Source organism: Notamacropus eugenii, chromosome 3, assembly GCF_028372415.1.
Source record: "Notamacropus eugenii isolate mMacEug1 chromosome 3, mMacEug1.pri_v2, whole genome shotgun sequence".
In the NCBI taxonomy this organism is placed as follows: domain Eukaryota; kingdom Metazoa; phylum Chordata; class Mammalia; order Diprotodontia; family Macropodidae; genus Notamacropus; species Notamacropus eugenii.
Genome location: NC_092874.1, coordinates 122,718,558 through 122,739,926, shown reverse-complemented (window position 1 = coordinate 122,739,926; position 21,369 = coordinate 122,718,558). Strand labels below are relative to the sequence as shown.

Here is a 21,369-nt window from a genome sequence, read left to right as displayed (position 1 = left end):
CATATTGCATAACCTGAGCTAATGTTTTCTGACTGCAACGAAGAATATTATTTTCACATAAGCCAATTCACCCACAGATAAGACCCTGATACATAAGATTCCAGAACCTTGGTTATTCTGTATCATTACATAATGGTAACTACATATATGTGTGTATACATACATGTATGAATATACGTATGTGTGTGTGTATGTGTGTGTGTGTAATGGGTGACAACAATCAAAAGAGCTTTCTGAGGAAAAATCCAGGGATCAGTGTTACATTATCAGGCTCATAACCTGATACAACATTAATACCTAGCTGTTTTCTGCTAGACAAGCTAGCTTTATTTCTTTATACTTGATCTGACATTATGTTGCTAAGGCAGACAGTAGAACTCATTTGATAGCTTTCAGTTATTGTGGCTTCACCAATAACAATTTTTTAACTGGTGTGCTAGTTTGCCTGTTGTACACTTACACATGAACTCCATATTCTTTAGCAGGCCTGTAAGCCACAGAATGATATAATGACATTGCTAAGGAACACGTAATTCTTTTGTCATGCCCTTGTGAGCTTCTGCTTTCAAGGCACAGCATAAAAGTTATTTTTAAAGTGATCATCCTTAGAACTTAAGTACTTACTCCAAGAGGTATAGAGTAGAATAAAAGCATAGCAAATTATTAAAAATGTGTCCTACAACCAGCATATAGATGTAGTTTTCAAAACCATTAACTGGACAAACTATCTTTTACCCAATAAGCTTGAGTAAAAAAAAATGACTGCCCTCTTAGAAAAATCGTCCTCAGATGAAGTACATTCTGAGAATCACTTTTTAAACACAAAAAGGTTTCTCCTGCATAAATGTATTGCCAAACTAAAATGTATACACCTAATATTTTCAACTTACAGTGTATCAAAGCAGTACACAATGTTTCAGGAAAGAAGGTAGGCTATGCAAAATGGAAGATCAACAGAAACAAGACATACATATTGTGTTCAGCAGGCAATAAAAGCTTACTATACATTGCAAGTGTTTGAATCCACTAGGAAATATTTAAAAGTTTAAAAAAACAAAACAAGATAAGGTATAGTTGAAAGACCAATGGACTAGGAAAACAACAAGTCCCAGGTCTGTGCTTACCTTGAGCAACTTACTTTACCTCTCAAGAGCCTTAGTTTCATCTTCTATAAAATAGGAATAATACCTGGCCTGCCTACTCCAGTGTTGTTGGGAGAATCAAAAAAGACAACACATAGTAGGTACTTAATAAATGTTTGAATAAAATTAAATAAATGTATATTAAAGTGGTGCTAAGATACTGTACAAAGTATTGTGATAAAAAATCAGTCTTAAAAATACCTTGCAAACTTGCATTTTGAACAATTTTTACAAATATGTCATTGCATATGGAAATAAGGATTCACTGGACCCATTACAGCAGTGACATCCTCCTCTCTCCACAGATAACACAGAATGCGTCAGATAAGATGCCATAAAACAATTCTATTCCATTGGCCTGTAAGTTTCTTGAGGCTGAGGACTTTTTGCCTTTCTCTTCCTAGCACACAGTGCCTGGCACACATAGCATGTGCTTAATAAATGCTTGTTGACTACTGGCAGAATAAAATATTTTGAAATGAGGTGTCAATTTAAATTTTTGCTCAAAACACTTATAAAGTTTATTTTAAATGGTTTGTTCCTGTGAGGATACTAGCTCTTTTATAAATCAGTCTTAAGGGACTCCAGCTAAAGTAGTCTGTACCCAAATTTAACAAAATTTTATTACTTGTTATGTGCAAAAGCATTGTGCCAGGCACTGGGAGAGATACAAAATTTAAAGAAACTTCATTGGTCGCTGCCTCATGCTTGTTACAACTGAATATAGACACAGAGAGACAGATAAAAATAAACTATAAAATAATACACAAGAAACATATAAATATAACTATAACATACAAGAGAAATACAGTGAAAGGGTGAAAATACTATCATAGAAGGGGGCATCTGTGCAAAGAGGAGCTTATGAAAGATGTCATGAATATAGTGGAAGTAAATATTAATGACATGTCACTGTATCTAAATTTCAAGTAATACCTACCTACCTCTACAGTTAAATTTCCTCAGATTTCAAAACAGCAAGGAAAAAAACTTTCCATCTCTACAGAGAAGAAAACCACTTCCTTCTTACTAAAGAAAAGATAGGTGTATCTTTATTCAGAGTTTTTTTCTGTGCTTGTTTAGAAGAACGGGTGATATAATAAAAGGAGAATACTGAAAATGGCAAAACAAATTAAAGCCTTTTTCTGATTAAATGAACAGCAGGACACGGACCCCTTCTGATTTTAAAGGCATAAAATAAAATACATAAGAATACAAAGGAAACCAACTATACTAGAATAAAGATACAATTTTATTTTATCCCTCTAAATTCACAGAGCCCCTTTAAATCTATCTGGAGTCCCTGAGCCCTGGGTTCAGAATGTCTGTATTAGAAGATAGCAGATGAAGCATGGCATATAAAAAACAGCAAACTGACTTGAATCTCATCAAATGAATTACCAATATCATTCTAACCAAGCCTCTGAATAAGATTTAATAACTCAAAAACTTGAAATGATTAAGGATCAGTCAGAAAGATACAAAGTTATACTTAGGCATCTGTTTTCTTTAAAAGTTGACTTTAAAGTTATGATCCTTTAATTGGGGTTCTTAACCTGTGACTTTTTCATATACATATATACAAACATATATGAGGCATGCATATGCTTTGTGTATATGCACACACATACATGTGTACATATATGCATACATATACTGATAACTATTTCAATATAATTGGTTTCTGTATAATTCTATGTATTTTATTATATACATTTAACATTATTCTGGGAAAGAGTCACCAGATTGTCAAAGAGGTCCTCAACACAAAAAAAGCTAGTACTCTCTACTTTAAATGTACATTTAATGACTAAGTTTTTGCTATGAATTTTAAAAATTCTATTTTTGCCTTTAAGTAAAGAAAAAGCAGTTTTATTAATATCTCAAGCAAAACACACCTACAACATAAGTCTACTGATTCAGACCACATGGTCATGACTACCTTATGACAGCTTAATAGCAGGTTCTATTCTTTAAAGGGGTGAAAATTTCTTCAAAGTTGAATCTGCAAACCTAAACTTAAAGTAATGACAATGGCAAACATCGCAGTTATTCTCTCCATTCTTCCCTACCATACTGCTTTAGAAAAAAAAAAAGCTACCTCTTGCTTATTGAACTTAATCCTCTCATGGATTCATAAAACAAGGATTTTTTTTATCCAGGCCACCTTGAAAATAAGTTACAATGCCTCAAATTGTCCATTTTTACTTATTCCTAAGATAGCAATAAGATGACCTGTTTAAAGGTCATCTTTATTAGAGGGCTTTGCACCAGACCTAGAAGCCAACCCTAAAATACAAAAATATGTTTGTAGATTGATTCCTGGGTTGTTTTCGGAGTTAGATTTACTTTTCCCTTTGAAAGGTAAAAAATTCAACAAAAAGGAAGGAAAAAAGTCAGCACATACTACTATAAAGAAATGATTCTCAACCTCAAGTCAAAAGTTAAATTAGAGTTACAAGATCCTCTGAAAATCGTCAAAGTAAGAGCTAGGCACACATCTGACCACAACTGCCTTTAAGGTCCTTCAGCTCCCTTCTACCACCCCTCAAGTACATGCTGCATGCAGAGGCCAAAGCCAGGCTGCATAAACTGTGGTAGCAGCTTAAAAAAAAAAGTCTCAATAGATGTCCTAACTCAGTGTTATTATCTGACATTTCAGACTTCTTTTCAAGTTATAACAGAAAATCACAAACATAAATGAGTGAAATGACCTGCAAATTCTAGTAAGAAAATAGAAAAGCAGGACCTCAGGATTTTATATCTGGAAGCTTTCTTCCAGATCTACACCATAGAGTTTAGAGATCATCTAATAATCCAAGACCCTCATTTTACAGATTTTGAAACCCAGACTCAGAGAGGTTATAACTTGTCAAAGGATACATAAGTCAGCAGCAGTCAGGAATAAGCCTAGGTTCTTTAAATTCAAATTTAATGCTCTTCCCCCTATATCACACTGCCTCTAAGAGAGTCTAACATGAAACACTAATTACTACAGTCTCTTAGCATCCAGAATCCATTTAACCTTTTCAACTTACTAAGACTTGTCAGAACCCTTGAAAAGCAATGGTCACCTCCAAATCACAATGAGGTAGTGGAACAGCACTTTTTAGTGAGGGGAAGACTATACAATTTTCAAAAATTAAAAGAGATGATATCAATTTCATATGCTAATCAACTCCTGATTATTTCAGGGACTGGGGAGAAAACAATATGGTTTGGTAGAAAGAATAGTGAGAAGACCTGAAATATTGGCACCTTAAATTTCCAGAAAAAAAAATCTATCTGGTTTATAGACTACAAAGCAGTTAATAAGGATGCTACAATGTGTCAAGAGTTGAAGGACTTAATGCATAAAAAATTTCTTTCCTAGATCTGGGGATACCCTCCTAGTAAAATCAAAAGGGATCAGGAAACTAAACAAAGTTCCTGATACATCTTGATTTCTGGATTTGGATATTATTATATGCTTATTTTCAAGGAAAGTCTCTTAGATACTTTAACTTTCAGATATTTATAGCTCTTTGATGGAATCAAGGTTGTTTAAAATACTATCATTATGCATATGTCATGCCTGCACCAAGAATTGAACACAACTATAGGAGAAGTCAAAGGGTCCCTTAATTAAATATATAAATAATGAGTTAATGGTAACACTTCAACCCTAAAGATTTTACATGCTGAAACAATTTTTTATTCAAAAACTCAATTGAATTCAACCAACATGTAACAAGCACCTACTATGCACAGGGGGCACTGTAATAACTATAGTAACAGTCCTTTCTTGCAAGGACCTCACAACATAATAAAGGAAAGACGTATAAATAAATATCATAGAAGGACAAATATCTTAAATATAAAGTACAAGTCTACATATGTCACATAGTTCCATAGATGTTTCAAACTCAACATATCCAGAACTCAATATCTTTTCCCCAAACCCACCATTCTTCTGGATTTCCCAACTTTCATAAGGAGCACTAGCATCCTTTCATTCTCCCAAGTTCACAACTTCATTATCCTTGCCTTCTCACTCTCCCCCGTCCCACGTTATCTATGCAGCTATCAAATCTTATGATTTCTAACTCCTCAATACGTTTCACATCCAACCTGCTCACATAATCTATGTCTCATCACCTGTCATTTGGACTATTACAATAGTCTCTTAACTACTTTCCCTACAAGTCTCTCCCCCTATGAAGTCCATCTTCCAGTTACAAAAATGGTTTTCCTAAAGAGGAAATCTAACTACACCACTCTCCTACTAAATAACTAAACTCTCCTCCAATTTTTCCCTATTACCTGTAGAATCAAATATAAATTCCTCTACCACTTAAAATCTTTCACAACCTCCACATTCTTCTCCTCCCTGAACTCTATGGTGCAGTCAAACTAGCCTTGCTGAGCTCTTCATACACAGTACTCTGTCTCCCAGGCTTTTTCTTTTGCCTGGAATGACTCCGTCTTCACCTCAGTGGCTCTTGGTATCCCTGTTCCTTCAAGCCTCAGATCAAACACTACCTTGGACATGAAGCCTCTGCTGATTTGCTTTCCCCCCAGAAACCAGTACTCTTCCTCCATAAATTATCGTTTGAAAAATATATTTTGTATCTATTCCAAATATACTGATGTATACATTATCTCTCCCAATAAAATGTAAGCTCTTTATGGGAATTAGACACTATTTCATTTTTTCATGATATCCTCAGCATCCAACACAGTGCCTGATACATGAGATAACTTAATAAATGTTGATTTTTTTTTTTTTTTACTGATTGATATACAAAGTGTTAGTACAAATTTGAGAAGAGAAAGATCATTTTCACTTAGGGGAAGGAAGAGAGGAGCCAATGAAGGTATTATGGAGGAGGCAGCACCTAAATTGGGGCTGTGAATGAAGAGATTTCAAAAGATGAGGGAGTTGGTCCATTATAAGCATAGTGAACAGCATAAGCAAAAAAAGAAGGGAACTGTACAAGGTAGAACAAGGATGAAGGAAGGAAGAATGGTTGAGGATGAAAAACAGTTCAGTTTTGCTAGAACTATGTCTGCATAACGAGGAATAGTATGAGATGAAGATGAAAAAATTAGTTCAAATCAGATTGTAGATGGTCTTGAATTGACAAAAGCAGACATTTAACCTACTTTTCAAATAAAGTACAACGTAGTACATAAAAAAGAACTGATATCAGAATGCATGGATTTCAAGCAATCAATACATTAAGGGCCTACTACATGTGATGCAATGTGTTAAGCACTGGGGAGATAAAAAAAAAAAAGAGACAAAAGACAGCCCCTCTTTCAAGGACCTTACAGTCTAATGCGGGAGACAAACCAAACAAAAAATATATAGGATAAATAAGAATTAACAAGGGAAGGCACTGGATTTAAGAGGGGTTACAGAAGGCTTCCTGAGGAAAGTGACATTTTAGTTGGAACTAATTTAGTGTAGCCAGGGAGGTCAATGGATGGAGCAGAGGAGTTAGAATACTTCACATATAAGGGACAGGCAGAGAAAATGCCTAAAGCCAAGGGATGAAGTGTCTTGATTTTAAAACAGCCAGGAGGTCAGTGTGACTATACTGAAGAAGTTGTGGAAGAGAGTAAGGTATAAGAAGACTGAAAAGTAGGAGGGGAACAGGATATGGAGGGCTTTGAATATGAAATGTACCTGTCTCCTGGAGGCAATAGGAAGACACTGGAATTTTCTGAGCAGGGTGTGTAGGGGGCAGGGGGTTTAACATGATAAGACCTGTGCCTTAGAAAAAATAACTTTAGTGGCTAAATGGAGAATGGATTGGAGTGGGGAAAGACTTGAGGCAGACAAACCTACCAACAGGTCATTACAATAATCCAGGCTTGAGGTGATAAAGGCCTACACCAGAGTGGTGAGAGTGCCAGAAAAAGGTATATATTTGAGAGATACTGCAAAGGTGAAATCAACAGGTCTTGGTAACAGACTGGACATGGTAAGAAACAGTGAAGAATCCAGAATAACTCCTAGGTTGCAAGCCTGAGGGACTAGGAGGATGATGTGACCCTCTACAGTAACAAGGAAGGTAGAAGAGGGAGACAATTTAGGGGGTGAGATAATGAGTTCTGTCTTGGACATAATGAGTTTAAAATGTCTACTGGACATTTAGTTTGAGATGTATGAAAGTTATCTAGAAATGCAAGATTAGAGGTCAACAGAGAGACAGAAGAAAGATAGGTAGGTTTTAAAATCATCATCACAAAGAGTAAATCCATGGAAGCTGATGAGACCACTGAAGTAGTATAGAGGGAGAGAAGAAGAGGTCCTAGGACAAAAGCCTGAGGGACAACTACACTTAGAGGATGTGATCTGGAAGGGGATTCAGTAAAGGAGACAGAGTGGTCAGTTAAGTAGGAGGAGAATCAGGAGAGAATGGTGTCCTGAAAACCAAGAAAGAAGAGAATATCAAGGAAGAGTGATCAGCAGTGCTAAATAGAAATCTGACAGAATGAGGATTGAGGAAAGGTCATTGTATATGACAACTAAAAGATCATTAGTAATTTTGGAGTGGGCAGTTTCAGTGGAATGAAAAGATCAGATTGTAAGGGGTTCAGAGAGTGAGAACAAAGAAAGAGGGGGCAACTGTTGCTGACAGCCTTTTCAAGGAGTTTAGCTATAAAGGGCAAAAAGGATATAAAACAATAATTAGTGGGGGGCAGAAGGGTCAAGTGAGAGTTTTTGCAGTATAGGTATTAGGAAGTGAGGAAGTAGAGAGGAACAGATTGAAAATAAGTGAAAGAGAGGGGATGGGATGACAGAGGGGACAATGTGTTAGGGAAGAAGGGATGGAATAGGATCACTTGGACAAGCAGAGAGGGGGTTAGTCTTGAAAAAATAGGACCACTTCATCATGTGAGACAGGGGTGAAAGAGGAGTGCCAGAAGGCAGATGAGTAGGATAGAAGAAGAGGGAGTTCACAGCAAACAGTCTTAATTTTTTCTGTAAAATAAGAGGCAAGGTTCTCAGCTGAGAGACTTGGGGAGGGGGAATAATGCAAGGCTTTAGGAGGGATGAAAATTTTTGGAAGAATCTCTGCGCAAAGTGAGACAGTGAGTCGTTAAGGAAGGTCATACATAGGTTTACTTAGTGGCAGGGAGGGCCCAGCTGACATTCATGTAACACAAATTTGTAGTGGACCCAGTCAGAATGGTGATTTTCTTTACCTCTATTCAAGAGCACAAAAGGTAGGAGTGGTCTAAGTCTAAGATATGATAAGGGAGCAAAGGATTCAAGAGAAGACAGCATAGAAAAAGAACTGGTTTACCAAGGAGTCAAGATGGGGAAAGAGGAGAGAGTGATTAGTGCAGAGGAGATGACCTGGGAGAGAAATGATCAAAGGATTGATCATTTTTTCTCACATGATCTTAGACAAATCACTTAACCATTATGCCTTAGCTTCTTCATCTGTATAATAAAGATAAAATAATGCTATTTCTACTACCTACTTCACAAGGTTGTTTAGAGGAATAGTAAACTACCAAGTTTGTACAAAGTTCCCCCTTTTTCCTATTATTTCTAATTTATAGGCCATTTACTGATCCTGAGCAAATCTGCCAGATGTTAAGAAGGGACTGAAAGGGCAGTCAGTTCAAACAATTCTGATTAAAACTTAAATAACTTCAGTACAAGATTTGGGGGGGAGAGGAAGAAGGAATTATGCTTAAAATATTTAGAAAGTATGTTTTAAATAAAGTTTAAAGTGAAAAAAATATTGCTTGAAAGGAGATTTTACCTCAATATCCAGTAACAGGGGAATGATTAAACTTGTGGTAAATTAAGGCCATGCCATATCAAAAAATATAAAAACTACATATAAATTGAGAAAGACATTAACGAAATAATAATACAAAGCAAAAAAAAGCAGAACCAGATGAATATTTTAAGAACTAGCTATAACCAAAATATTTTTAATTTTAATAGACATACAAATACAAGGAGAAATTAAAGGGAATCACTGAAAAATGGCTATGATACCACATTTGTTAAATTATCTAAAATGTAAATAGTTACTAAGCAATACAAACTGGTTTTGTTAATGTACAATGTTAAGTTTATAATTTTAAAAAAATTTTAAGGCAGTTATGGGAATAGGTATGGGGGTTGTGCTAGGGCTACGGAATTTCACAAAAGCAGACCTGGAAAACCAGATCAGAAAAGCCAAAATATGGCTAGAGACGAAGTATAGTAACAAGAGAAAGGAATGTCCCCAACTCAAAAATTACATATGAGACAGAGAGTCATCTGAAACAGTGAACCAGTTGTCATGTATCATGAAGTAGGCAGGAGCCAATACTCAAGACAGAACAGTGACTCAGGAGCCATTCAGGTTATAAGAAGTCTGAAAGTACCTAAATAATGGAGGTCAAAAAAGAGTTAAACGTTAAAAGCAAGCGAAAGTAGTCAAAACAGAAACCAAAGGCTGAGGTAAAACTATAAGTCAGTCAAAACCAGACAAGAAGTTAAAATAGCAAAAACAAAACTCGAGAGACTGGGAAACCTTGAAACTGAGTCAACTCCATCTCAAATAAGAAGAGGTACCAATGCCAGAATATTCTTAGACTAGCCAGTATGTATGGATGGGTGTAAAGAAATGAGATTCAAGATAAAAGATATTAATCTGACTGGAATAGAAAGTGCGGTGTCCAAGGTAAAGTCCTGGTAGTCAGCTACTGCCCAAGGAAACTGAAAAGGGGTGTGGAAAGTTGGGAAGACAGGGGCTCCAGGACCCTGAGTACAAGAATTCTTAATCTGGGAAATTCTTTTTAAATTCTTTAGATGTGTTTCCATGTAACTGATTTGTTTTGTAATCCTGATTGCAGTAATCAGTAAAACTGATTTATTTTGTTCATTTAAAAACATTATTCTGGAGGGGTCAATAAGCTTCACCAGACTGTCAAAAATGCATACATGACACAAAAAAATGTTAAGAACCCCTGGGCTAAAACAAATAGCCATCTTACACTTCATTCAAGGAAGATGACACCACTAGGTCATTCCTTTAGAGTAAGTTGGGGTGGTCCAAATGTAGAGGGCAGAGCCCAGTAAGAGACAGGCACCTGAGGCAGGGACCTGGATTTGGGAAAGGACTTAAGAAAGGAGGTAAAAAGAGTACTTCAGTAATAAACATTAGGCCACTAAGACAAGGGGTAGGGTGAAGGAGAACCAGGGCAAATTAATAAAGAGGAAACAAAGTCCTCCAAGGCAAAAAAGAAAAAAATGAGTAGTGGCATCTGGGAAAAGTTATTAAAGACAGAGGAAAGGGAGTTGCCAGTTATGGAGATTAAAAGAAATGTTCAGTAATTTCCACTCTGAATTGCCAAATTTCTAGCTATGCCCTTGGGAATACTCATAAACTTAAACTGTATTTGTTCTCCCATGCCCCCATACAAATACAGATATATAACTATATAAAACCATGTGAAAAATATCAGGAAGCATAAAGTGTTTCAAAATCAAGATATATAAAAACCTATTTTTAAATTTCTCTACTTCACAGACGTATTGACAAAAAATGTTTACATTAAAATATATATGCAAATTAAACTGCAATTAAAGGACAAACCTCCTAAGAGTATTTTCCACTACTTAAGAAAACCAAAAAAAAAAAAAAAAAAAAAGGTGTAAAAACACATTGTGCCTACTTATATCTCTAGAAAATTTCAGTCTTCAGTTCACAATCAACTTTGTGAGAAATATGATGTACTATAAAAAAAAAAGTGTTAACTTGGGAGTTGAGAGTCTTGGATTTGAAATCATCTCAGACATTTACAATCAGTGTGACCATAGGCAAGTCACTTAATTTCTCAGTGTCAGTATTTCATCTGTAAAATGGGGATAATAACAATTCTTGTACTACCATGTCTCACAGCATTCTGGCAAAAAAAAAAAAAAGCACTTTGAAAAATTCAAGCACTACATAAGTGTGAGCAACTATTCTTTTTTGTAAATAAATCAAAAATCAACTGATAGATTCTTCCAAACCAAATTCAATTTTCTGCACCACACAGACTAATTCTGAATCACCTAATGTCAACTGATATGTATTAAGGGAATACAAATTATGGTATTCAGCATCTTCAATACTGACCAAACAAAACAAAAATTAGCAATAATGATAATAACAACTCGGAACCCTAAATTTATAGGGTGGGAATAACAAGGGAGTCAAATCCTGAATTCCAAAGGTAAGTAAAAGGACTCATATAGATTATCTACTCTGCAGTTTGTCATCTTTAGATAGACCCTAGTGGGCCCTAAACGTAAAAGATGGGTATGTGTGTATATAAGTATAAATATATACACATACACAAAGTATACCAAGAAGACAGCAGTTTTCTCATGTTGAAATTGTTGTTTCAAGAAGAAAAAATGGTACTTTTACTAAATATTCTTAGTAAAAGTATCTATAACAGAACTTCAAGTATAAATTTACTTTAAAATCTATTCTATACCATTTGAACAAATGACACAAAGAACAAAATCAGTATAAAATGACCTTACTTGCTCATTTACTTGAGAAAAATAGTTAATAAAATTGTAGATGAAGACAATGGTTAAGACAATTATAGATGAAGAGGTCTCATTATCCCTTGCCTTATTTCCATGGCACAACTAACAAGTTAAAGAAGAGATTACGTTTCTTATTTCAGGAAGCTGAAAGAAAATTCTATTATGAAATCTGGACACCTTCTGTTACACTAGAAATTTCTTGTGTATTATTCTAAATAAATAGACCAGTATTCAAAGACTTAATAGTTAGAGACTTTCATTTTAACATTATGTGTCTAACCAGATTTGACCCATAAATGATTAACACAGAACATAATCCCTGTAAGACAGAGAATGTAATATAAGTTATACCTGTAAGGTGACAGGAATCTAGTATATACTAAATACTTGACTACAGACTCCTACATGCTAGGATTTAAGAACTGCCCACCTTCCTGTGAAAGCTTAAGGTTTTTCCTGATCGTCCAGCTGCTCATGCCTGCTCCCACAAAATTACCTGTTATTTCTTTTGTAAAGATGTAGATGTGTACAAGTTATCTCCCCCAATTTTCATCTTTATATCCTCAATGCCTGGCACACAGTAGGCACTTAATAAATACTTGATGAATCATCACTCAAGATAAAGATTCTAAGGAATAAAATTTATAAATGAGCATGCACCAAAGAGCATCACCAAAGCAAAATGAACAACTTCAGGTAAACTGCCTTTTTCTTTTTAACTTTTATAAAATTTATAAAAATGGAGGTTCCTTAAGATTGAAAATTGTTTCCAAAGATGGGAAGATTTTTCAATTATGCAGTCCCAATGAATACTAAGTGCAAATCCAGTTTTTCAGGCATATACATTCATATTTTTCAGTAACATAATATCTACACTGAAAAGCTAGAATGTACCATCTAAGATACCAAACAATCATCTTCAACTGGAAGATTTTCTATTATACCATCCTAAATATAAGCATAACTGAAGAAAAGCTAATTTCTAGAACAAATCACCTTAAATTTTATCAACCTTCAAAAAGCATCTATGAAAATGAAAAGAAACCCTTTAAAGAAAAACATATAAATTTTGACTTGTAAGAAAGTTATCGGTTTCTAAGTTTTTCTAGATTTGTGCCTCCTCTGACCTAAATGCTAAGAAACGTGTCTTGAAACAAAGCAAATACTCATACCTGATCGAAAGCATTCAATAATCTGTTGAATGCCAGATTTGGAAGTCTGCAGTGGTTGCTGTAACAAAGGAGGATCTCCAGGTTCCAGAATATACACTGTATAAAAAATATCAATACCCACCCCATCCCCATAAAGAAATTAATATCATTTACATATTATAGCTGAAACATAACAATGTTTTATGTTTTAAAGAAATGTATATACATAATTATAATACAAATTATTATAATGCATCTTACTGCATGCTCTTTATAAGACAAATACCCAGATAGCATGACAAAGTACTCTTCTCAATGGAAATGACAGAATTAGAATTAAATTCAAAAACAAGTCTACTTTTGACTTTTAGGTCTGATGAAGCTTATCAAAAATTCCCTACATTTCTCTTGAAAAAGAATGAATTGTAGTAACTGTTTAATTTAAATCACACCATACCTCATGAGCCTAGAATCACTGACTCTCAATGTAAACCACAATTTTAAAGCTCCAGACAGACATAGAGATGTTGCTTATACTTCTAAAAGCACACAGTGGAAAATGAACTGTACTTGAAAAAAACTCATGAGCATCAGTCCCATTTTTTAATTTCCCTTTATGCCCCAACCTGCAACTGCCACCACAAGATACTATAACCAATCAGTTTGCAGTGCTAACAAGGATAGGGCTGTTTCAGTGAGGAGGTGCACATGCTGTCAGGGAACCTGAACTTACAAAGTTTTAAACTTTTCAATTAAGAGAACTGATTCCATTTCTGACTACCTGGTGAACTACAAGTTCTGAAACTGATGTGAACAAATAGGATACTCAGTAATCAAAGGAAAGATAAATCAGACAAGGGAATCTAGAATCAATTCAATTCTCCTAAGGAAGTAAAAATGTCCCAGTTTCAACAATCATTTCTAAAATAAAATAAAAATAGAGAAATAATACAAGTTCTCCAAACTTTTGACATCTTTGCAACCATATGTGACAAGTACCAAAGGTCAGAAATCTTTCTCATATATTAGGAATGGACACTAAGAGTCAAATGTAAAAAACAAAGCTAAAAATAAAAAGAATCAATTTTTTCTAAGTTTTTTTTCCAATTTTTCAAAGGTTCAAAAACTTCAAAAACTTTTTTGCCATATTATTAAGAGGCAGTTGACGGCTGGACTCATTGAAAGAAGTATAAAAAAAAGAAAAATTCCACATAATTGTAAAAAACTGGGCATGTTCCAAGGGAGTATCTGTAGGTGAAGACAGTTCTAGAAAAGAATCTAAAGATATAAAAACAATTCTAATAAAGAACAGAAGATAAGGGAAGGAAAAAGGAGATTTCCATACATTGGTACCCCTTTTCCAGGACTCATAACTCCATCTAGGAGGCATATTCCAGAATCTTTAGTAATTCCTTCGGAATAACAAATTTTACCCACACAGCACAGAAAGAGATCCAAACTCAGAAACATGCTCTTCCTGAAGTGCTTCTCATCTCAGGAATTTTCCATACTTCTAAGGCAATTTCAAAGGTCTACACATACACACACTCACACTAAGATATAATTTGGCCAAAGATTCTTGAGTTAGCTCTACCATACATGGACACTATCCATGCAGGACAGTCTAGAGTCATCACTAGGGAAGGAAAAAGTTTCTCCCTCACTTAAAAGTATACTCAGGTTCATGAATATATTTACTGCCACTCCCAAACCAAGTTCATTTACTCGGTACTACTTATCTAGCTCCTCTCTCATACACCTCTGTATCCCTTCCATGACAAGCAATAGCCATACTCAAAGTATCTGTTCATTCTAGGTCAAAGCCAGTCACTTTCTCCTACCAAGGAACCCACTCTCATAATGAAGTATCTTCACTCAGCCCTGAGGTGCATCCTTCCAGGTACAGAAGCACACTAGAACAAGTTTCAACTGCAAGGCTATTTTCTTCCCTATCCCTATCTAGGATCCCTAATATCCTTATCCTTCAAAAATACAATCTTACTTTACTTAATTCAAAAAAAGCCATGAATTAATCTGCATAGATACTCTAGCCAATACTGAAGATTGCAATCCCTTTGCACACAAAAGATAGTTTCATGAGTTTCTGTGGCCAACAAAATTAATCACATAGTGACCAACCTACTAATATAACCTCTCAACTCAGAATTATATTCAAATGCTTTGCCTATATTGAAAGCCTTTTGAGATGAGTAAGACCTGTCAGACAAAGCTCTATGGTGGAAGTCTTCAGGAATCCAGGGACAATCTTATGTCACAAGAAAGTTTTGTCTATCTCAAGCAGTCTAAAACAATTCCCTTTACTCTTAAGACATTGATTCCCACCTCCAGTCTAGCCCAAACAGGTGCTTGGAATACAGAGTCCTCGTCCAGGACTTCACTGATTGCCTATAAATTTAACTAGGGCCCTCTCTAAGCCATAGAATCCAATCAGAATCATCAATTCTTCCAAGACCTCTTCTGAAAACTACCACAAAAATACATTCTTCTCAACTTTGGGAAACTTTTGGAATCATTCTTACACCTTCCCCTAAAATAATAAACCAAAGGGATTACAATTAATCAATACGTACCCATTCTTCTGCTTAACTAACATAAATTAACTTCCTCATGTTACAAAAAAAATCTCAGAATTTTAGCAAAAATAAAGCAATAGGAACAATATCTAGCCTAAAGAGCACTATAAAGATATCATAGAAGGCTTCTGTTAGTATTTTTTAATTTACTGCAATTCTTCTAATGATTTCTTGAGTTTTCAAAGATAATCAAAGGTTTGGGTTCATGTTAAAATATTAAAAGGAAATTTTATTATATTGTCATAAAAATCCTCAAGTTCATGAAAAACTTAAATTATTAGAACATTTGCAATTAAAGTCACCTTGCAAAATACATTTCTTGTTTTAAAAACTGCTTCAATTTAGAGAATGACTTGAATTGTCTTCAAACATGCACTGAAATACAGACTCAACATGACTCAAATGTGTTGGCACTACTTCAAAAATTGACAAATTTTATTCTGATATTTTTTATATAGCAAATTTTTCTTTTCCAGGGTACTAAAACAACTGGCAGGTATGTTTACTGAGATACTGAAAGATCATGGAGGACAAGAAAAGAGCTCCTAGGATGAGATAAGGGGAAATGCTATCATAACTTTCAAAAAAGGAAAAAGAATGGAGTCTGCAAACTAAAGGCCAATGACCTTAACTTGGGAGTCCTAACAAAATTCTAACCTAGCAAGATGATACATGCACATCAACAAAAGTGATCACAAAAAGGTTGCCCAAGAAAGGGTCATGCCAGACTAATGATAATTCCTTTCCATAAGAGCTAACAGCAGATCAGAAGAATGCTGTAGACTGAGTTTATCTGAATTACAGCAAAGGATCTGACAAAGCCTCTTGTGCTACTCTTACAGTTAAGACGGAGAGATGTGGACAAGTACAATTACATGAGTTCTAAGGTAGTTGACTGAATTCAGGTTGATGTCAAGTTGGCATGAGGTCTGTAAAGGAGGAGCCCAGGGATCTGTACTAGACTTTGTATTATTTAACATTTTTATCAATGACTTGGCTAAAGGCATAGCTTTTCAAAATTTTTAATGAAATAAAGCTGAAGATAGTTAACACAATGTAAGACCATCAGATTCAAAAATATCTTGACAAGCTAGAACAATGGGTCAAATATAATAAAATTTAAAAGCAATTAAAGTATTACAATAGGATCCAGAAAAATCTACAAGATGGGAAAAGTTAAATAGCAGTTCATCTGAAAAAAGTCTGGAGACTTTTTTAATGGACTATAACCTCAACATGAGTCAACAGTGTATTATGGAAGTCAACAACCTTATTGGGTGCATTATAAGAGGTACAATATCCAGTGCTATATTAGTCCTACTATACTCACATACTGGGCTAGTATGCTCAGGTCCCAGGCACCACATTTCAAAAAGAATATCGAGAAACTGAAGACCTCAAAGACAACACTGTAGGAAGACTGGTTGAAAGAACTGGGTATGTTTAGCCTTGAGAAACAAAGACTTAGATGGGCCATGATAGCTATTTTCAACTATTTAAAGAGCTGTCATTTTCAATAGGTATTAGACTTGTACTGCTTGGTCCCACAGCACTACAATAGAAACAATGTATGGGAGCTGCAGAAGGAATAAATTTAAGAGAAAAATTCTGATGTAAGGAAAAAAATTCCTCAAGTTCAGAGCTATGAAAAAGTAAGATGGACTGCCTTGGGAGAAAGTGGCTTCTCTCTCACTAAAGGTATTCCAGAAAAGGCTAGATGTCCATGCATCAGTATGTTGGAGAGGAAACTCTTGTTCTGGTACAGGGTGAACTAGATTGACTGAAGTCCCAACTCTAAGATTTCTAATCCATACAATATGAATGCAACTTGAGAATGTTTTAGGGTGCTAGGATATGGATTACAATGTTTTAGCCTTATTAGACAATAAAGCTATTAAATCAAGAACACAGAAAAGTGGTTTCCCATTCTTAAATCAGCTATTTTATGGCAAGTGGTGGTAATAGTAAAGTGATAGAAACAAAAAGGAAACCCAGTTCTCATTCTCAGGAGCAGAAGCTGACCACAGAGCTCCCCCAAAACAGGAAAATCTTTCTCATCACCATCTATTCCATTAAGTAAAAAAATCATTCTACTCAAGTGAACAGCAATGTAATGAAACCTGGTGCATTCAGGTAGTTAAAATAATACTACCACCTCCCAAATGCTCCAAATCTAAAGGTCTAGAGTGGTCCAGCAAACTCTTCATTGAAAAAAAGCATAAAGTACTGTGAATACTTAATTACTGAACAACTAAAGGAATTTGGTGACATTTTTTTCTTAATAATTAAGGGGAAAATATTTATAGCCAAAGAGTATGTACATTTCTGTGCATTCATGCACACCCATAATGAGGGAAGAAAAAGCTTTATTTTGGAAAAGTAAAAAATGTATATTCAGTGATTCTATTTTAAGTTGCACATATAAATGTCTATAAATAAATTAAACTTCACATCATTGTTCTAATGTAAATGGAAACATCTTTCAAACAAATTTAGGTATCACTTTTTTATAGTGAAAATGTAGCTAAAGGGTTGTTAAAAGTACAGAATTTCCCAGTTTGAGTTAAATCAAAAAGCCAACTTCTGTCAGATGAACATACACTAAGACTACTTGGGCATCCTAAGTGAATCCAAAAAAACAATGGATTTTTTAAAATTCATATAACAGAATAAGATTTCTTAAAATAACTGTATTTAACAGAACCTGGGATTAGCCTGATCAGTCCAGAGCTACATTTTTTAAAAAGCATAATTTATAGGAAACTAGGACTATATCTATCCTATCCTCCTTTCACAGAAACTTATCACATTCTTTTGATTTTTAAGAAGCCTAAAATCAGCAGTCTGTAAAAAGATGAACGCAATTTCTTCCTTTCTTTCAGTTTAACATTCACAAGGGTATGGGGAATTACTAAAGCTGTCTTTGAAAGAAAAGGAAAAAGGACTAAGTGACTGATCTTGTGGAAATGATTTAATGTGGCACTTGCAGGATATTTTTTTTAAGGAACCAAGTAGGGAAAACCTCCGACTTCTGCATAAGTCTTAGAGCTCCCATAGCTATTTTGCGCAACGCAAATTACAACTATTTCGAGCCCAACTTCTTGGACGGAAAGAAAAGAGAGAAGAGAGAGGAGACAAGGGACGGACAGAGAAGGAACCCTAACAGGGTCAAGGCAGCCTTCTGGGAAGAAAGGATGGCCTATACCTGGCTCGCAGCATCCATGATGATGGTGGTCAGTCTGACAGCACTTGTCCCTTAGAGGCATTTTCAGTGGGTGCGACCTACTTTCCTTCTACAGTTCGAAGCTCCTCATTGCGGCTCTTCTGCTGAAAAAAGCACAAGCCCAGTCACTCACCCTTAGCCTCCCCGGGAGCTGCAGCTGCGTTGGCCAGACGGGTCCACTTCCCGGTGCCTCCACCTCGCACTCCCCCCTCCGTCCCCATCCATCCTGACAAAGATGAGGAGCCCCCTCCCCTCCCGGCGCCGCGGGGCAGCGCACAAGGGGCCTCCCTTCTCCGCGAGGGAGGAAGGGAGGGACGGAAGCCCGGGGTGGGGAGCCTGGGCCAGGACGAGAAGGTGTCTCCTCTCCGCCCGCAACCCCCGCTTCAGGCGCGTGGCTCTGAGGGTCCAGGGGAGGAGGGCACGGAGTCGGCGACAGGCGACAAGCCACGATAAAAATAAGATTAGCAATCCGAAAACCCAACCCAACTAGCTCCAACTTACTCCACTCACGGGGTGGCGGGCGGAGAGCGGGCAGGCCGGGCGGGCGGGCGGGCGGCCGGGGCCAGCCTAGCGTGGGAGGCGACGCCCGGCACCTGGCGCAGCCCCCCGCCGACCCCCGGGGCGGGAGGCGGGAGGGAGCTGGGGCCTCGCTCGCCCGCCCGGGCCGCGTCGCAGCGCGCTGCGCTCCCACAGATCCCCCGCCGCCGACACGGAAGCGGCCGGCGCAGCTTACCCCGTCTCTCGGCGGGCCGGGCCGGGGCCGGGGCCGCGGCCGCGGCGGCAGCGGCAGCGGAGGCGGTGGCGGCTCACGACGTCCCTCCGCGCTGTGGGGCCGGCCGGCGGGCGGGGGCGCGGGCGCCGGCAGTTGACAGGGGAACCGCCCCGACCGCCGCCCCTCCGGAGGCCCGGTCTGGAGTCGGAGGGAGCCGGGGAGCCCTCCGGCCACAGCAGCGGCGGGAGCCCGGCGCCCCTTCACCTGCAGGGCTCGCCTCTCTCCTCCGGCAAAGGGGAGGGGCAGGGCTGGGACGGGGGTTTGCCCCTCTCCCTTTGGGCCTTCTCTCTTTCCCTTTTTTTTGAGGGGGCTGTTTGAAGGAACTTTATTGAGTCAGCCTGTCGTGTCCCTCCAAGCGCTCTCTCCCTTCTCCAAGACAGGAGAGCAGCCGCCGCCGCGGGGCCGATCGCCCGGGGGGATGTGGGGAGGGGGGAAGCCGAGGCTCCGAAGCCGACGACAGGGAGCTGGGAGGCAGACGGCTGACCCCGGACGGAGATGGGAAGAGGGCAGGAAGTGACAAACGTACGGAGGAGGGAGTAGGAGGGTGGCCGGCACTCCCGGGGCAGCGCGGCGTAGAGCGCATGCGTGCAGCCCACGTTAAGTTGGGCTGCGGGCGAGCGGGCGGGTGGCTGGGAGCTGGGCTGGCCAGGAGGGAGGGCGCTGCAGCGCGGCTGCTTTGGCGTTACTTTGCCCTCCAGGGCTAGACTTGACAGTGAAAGGGGAGGGAGTGATGCAGCTTCTTAGCGCCCCATTGATGCTGTCTAGACTGCCCACCTGTTTCTCCCTCCCCCACCCCATACACTGTAAAACTGAGCTGATGAGAAGGGACCAGGAATACGCGTTTGTTAAATGAATGAGTCTGGGCGGCCCCACTTTCCTAGGACTGTATTGCAAACCAAAGAAGAAAGTACAGAAAGGAGCTGAAGTAGAAGACAAAACGACCTCATTAAAAAGCATGTGAGCTGGAATTTCCTAATTTCAGAGTGGCGGTTGGTAAATTTTTCTGATGAAGATCTGGCCAACTTCTAAACTTCAGTAGTTATGTAGTAGTTCTAAAACCGACTCTTAGGAGTCAGAAATCTTTAGGCTTTGAGGGGAAAGAATAGCTTTTCCCTTGACTACTATGACACTGTCAGTCAAACGTTCTATTAAGCATCTACTGTATGCCAGACCCTGCACAGAAGTTCTGGAGACAAAAAGAATAAACGCAAGTGACAGTCCGACCCGCTAATTCATCTCTTACCTTCCTTACTTTCCTGTCTTCTAAAGGAGTTTATTTATACCCTCAAGATTCTGACTCTCCTTCCACTCCTACCACTTATCACCTCTATACAGATGACTCAAATTTATCTCCAACACCAACGTCTCCCTAGAGTTCCAGTTCTATATTAATTTCCAACTGACTGATATCTCCATCTGAATGTTCGGCCAGCACTTCAAAATCAAAATGTTTATTAACTGACTATAGGTTCTCTCCAAACTTTCCCTTCCCTGTAACTTCTCTCTTTTTTTTTGATGGTGCCACCATTCTCCCAGTCATCTTTGAGTTTCAGTCATCCCTTACCCTCAGCTCACACATCCAGTCAGTTGCTTTGTTCGCTATTGCCTGGCGAGAGGCAAGATAAAGTGCTAAATTTACAATAAGACCTGGGTTCAATACCACCTCAGATATTCAGTAGCTATATGATCCTGGAACTCTCATCCAGTCTGTCTGAGCCTCAGTTTCCCCATCTGTAGAATGAATAATAGCACCTACCTTACAGGATTGCTGTGAAGATCAAACATGATAATTATGTAAAATGCTATATGTTTGTTAATATGCCGTGCTTCTTAAATGGCCCTCAACTCTACTCCCGCTACAAAAAAAAAAAAATTAATTTAGGCCCCCATGATTTGTCACCTAGGCTACTGATAATAGCCTCTCATATCTCCTCTTCAATTCGT

General features: G+C 37.9%; 1 protein-coding gene across 4 annotated transcripts in view; it reads right to left on the bottom strand.

Annotated features, from left to right (window-relative positions):
• The window catches only part of ZNF800 (zinc finger protein 800), a 31,525-nt gene extending 11,531 nt beyond the window's left edge, over positions 1–19,994 (bottom strand). For 2 of the 4 annotated variants that reach the window (XM_072652836.1, XM_072652834.1), the window contains exons 1-3: positions 19,387–19,994; positions 18,636–18,757; positions 12,858–12,953 (exon numbers count right to left, since the gene is read on the bottom strand). In XM_072652836.1, coding sequence (XP_072508937.1) covers positions 12,858–12,953; positions 18,636–18,696 — 157 coding nt within the window. In that variant the 5' untranslated portion in view covers positions 18,697–18,757; positions 19,387–19,994. Of the gene's footprint in view, positions 1–12,181; positions 12,314–12,857; positions 12,954–18,635; positions 18,758–19,386 lie in introns of those variants that run through there. The other 2 variants (XM_072652835.1, XM_072652837.1) reach the window with 2 other exon arrangements.
• Between the last annotated feature and the right edge of the window lie 1,375 nt (positions 19,995–21,369).